The following is a 2,834-nucleotide window of genomic DNA, read 5'->3' as shown; positions in this document are numbered from 1 at the left end:
AGAGGCTGCTGGGAAATCCAAACATGGCTTCCAGAAATCTCTCCTGTCTATAGTACCATAGAGACGCAGCCCAGGATTTTTCTTACTCTCAGGAGACTCAATCATTTGAGGTCAAAGCAGGTAGATGTGGACTATTTGAGAAGTGAGTACAACCATTGAGGAGCCAGATCCTGATTTAAGCCGCTGTCCTTGTACTGTACACTATTGCCACTGCTTTCTCTCTCTAGATATTACTTTCTTGAAGGTCTACCTTGATCAAATTATCGAAAAAGAGTGTAGTCTGTTTCCACATATTCTGAAGGTTTCTGACTTTCTATGTTTCTTCCTGACATCAGTCATTCATAAAGTAGAGATAAATAAAGCCAAATTTGGTTAGCATGTACTTTGCTAGTGTCAGGCTAGGAAGTAATGATTTCTCAATCCTTTTCTCACAGTGGAAACTTGTCTCCAACATGGAGGAGGAGAGGACTTTCAGGTTTTAGCTGACCGAATCCAGCATGAGTTTGAATAATTGGGAGTTAACTGACTCGGTGGAGATAGAGGAGAGAGGTTTTTCCTATACACTTCTAGATATCCTTATGGATAAGTGGGTCCACAAGGATGAGTGGTCTCCAGTAGGACAAAATTACTGGGGAATAAAAGAGTTCCCCATAAAGAGAAGCGGATCAGGAAGAACGATGTCTGAACAGAAAGCACACTTTGGTGCCATCTGAATGGCGGAGCTGCTGAAATCTAAGGCAAGTAGCTGCTTTTCCTACTTGTGCTCAGAGCCAAATGAAAGACAAATAAATACCACTGTCCCCTCAAACTCAAAAATAAAAATGTCTAACACATTTCTAGCCAGTCATAGAAGACATCATACATTAAAGATTTTGTTGGAATTAAAAGGTAAATCAAGAGTTAGCAAATATGTTTATTATTCATTAAATGAAATAATTGTTATTTATCTTATAGTAAATATAACATATACAGTATGTACTCACATCATCTGTACTATTAGATCCAAATAGTAACACTAAAAATAATAAATTAAATGTAAAATAAAAATATACTTTATTCACTAAGATAATCATTAATTAGTTTCTTTTATCACAAAAGAGTAATGAACTGTTTAGTTTTCTTATTTTCAGTTTTCTTTTGATGGAATTAATTTTATCTATTTTTTATTTTAGGGGATAATATACTCTAATGTTTACATTAGGAAAAAGAAAATGCATAATTCATATGATGGTTTCAATAAAAAGAGGTAACGATGTTTTACATGCATTAGATATGTAGGATGAGTTATTGATTTTGTCTAACATCTCTCAGTGATGTGGTTTATTGTGTGAAGATTTTCTAACTTCTCTTGATAGACTTAAAATAAGAAAACTGGCAGGTAAGCCATTCTCACGGATATGGATGCAACAAAATGCAAAGAAGGTAGTGAAAGTGAAATGGTTGTGCCCTGCAGAAGATATTCCAGAGCTGTGTCACTGATGGTGATACTGGTTATGAGGAATGACATCCTTAATCTCTTCCAGTTCATTGTTCCCTGTAAATATCGTTGGTAGAAGATAAAAGGACAGAGAGACACAGAGAGAGAGAGGCGAGGGAGACAGCAAGAGGAGAGGGGGATGAATCACACAGCGATCACAGAGTTTGTCCTCCTCGGTCTTTCTGATGACCCCAAACTTCAGATCATGATTTTCATCTTTTTGTTGATCACATATCTATTAAGCGTCATGGGAAACCTGACCATCATCACCCTAACTCTGGTGGACTCCCATCTGCAGACACCCATGTATTTCTTCCTCAGGAACTTCTCTTTCTTGGAAATCTCATTCACAACTGTATGTATCCCTAGGTTTCTGGGGGCAATTATCACCAAGGACAAAACCATTTCCTATAACAACTGTGCGGCCCAACTCTTTTTCATCATGTTCATGGGTGTGATGGAGTTTTACATCCTAACCGCCATGTCCTATGACCGCTACGTGGCCATCTGCAGACCCCTGCACTACACGACCATCATGAACAGGAGACTCTGCACCCTGCTGGTGCTGTGCACCTGGGTCGGTGGCTTCCTGACCATCTCCCCTCCCGTTATGCTTCTGCTGCAGCTGGATTACTGTGCTTCCAACGTCATTGATCACTTTGCCTGCGACTACTTTCCCCTCTTACAACTGTCCTGCTCAGACACCTGGTTCCTGGAAGTAATGGGCTTTTACTTTGCCTTGGTTACTCTGCTCTTCACTTTGGCATTGGTGATTTTATCATACATGTACATCATCAGGACCATCCTGAGAATTCCATCTGCCAGTCAGAGAAAAAAGGCTTTCTCCACTTGCTCCTCTCACATGATTGTCATTTCCATTTCTTACGGAAGCTGTATATTCATGTACGCTAACCCCTCTGCAAAGGAAAAGGCATCATTGACCAAAGGAGTAGCTATTCTCAACACCTCTGTTGCCCCCATGCTGAACCCATTCATTTACACTCTAAGGAACCAGCAAGTCAAGCAAGCCTTCAAAAACGTGGTGCAGAAAGTAGTATTTTCCACAAGCAAATGACATGTTTTTGTCAAAGAAAAAAGACACAATAAAAAGCAATGAAGTCAAATCATGAAATTCTTAAATATCTGTAGAAATAGCTTTCTTCTCTTACAGTTTCTTTGTACATCACATTATGGTTAATTAGAGATTTTCCCAGTTCATATCATCACCTTCTATACCCAAGTTTCTCCAATGCATTGTTTGCTGGCAGTTGTATTTTAAAAAATACAGAATTTATTTCTCTTATGTAATTTTCTGGAGTTGATATGCATTTCTTCAAGACATACTTTATGTTATAAC

The 2,834-nt window shown here is 38.6% G+C and overlaps 1 protein-coding gene across 1 annotated transcript; it reads left to right on the top strand.

The window, feature by feature from the left end:
* Positions 1-1,616: 1,616 nt before the first annotated feature.
* On the top strand, positions 1,617-2,552 carry LOC133767702 (olfactory receptor 6C3-like). The gene has a single exon (XM_062202137.1). It carries the CDS (start codon positions 1,617-1,619, stop codon positions 2,550-2,552), a length of 936 nt encoding a protein of 311 aa, XP_062058121.1.
* The last annotated feature ends 282 nt before the right edge of the window (positions 2,553-2,834 follow it).

This window comes from Lepus europaeus, chromosome 10 (genome assembly GCF_033115175.1).
Source record: "Lepus europaeus isolate LE1 chromosome 10, mLepTim1.pri, whole genome shotgun sequence".
Classification (NCBI taxonomy): Eukaryota; Metazoa; Chordata; class Mammalia; order Lagomorpha; family Leporidae; genus Lepus; species Lepus europaeus.
This window is presented reverse-complemented; position numbering and strand designations above follow the sequence as displayed.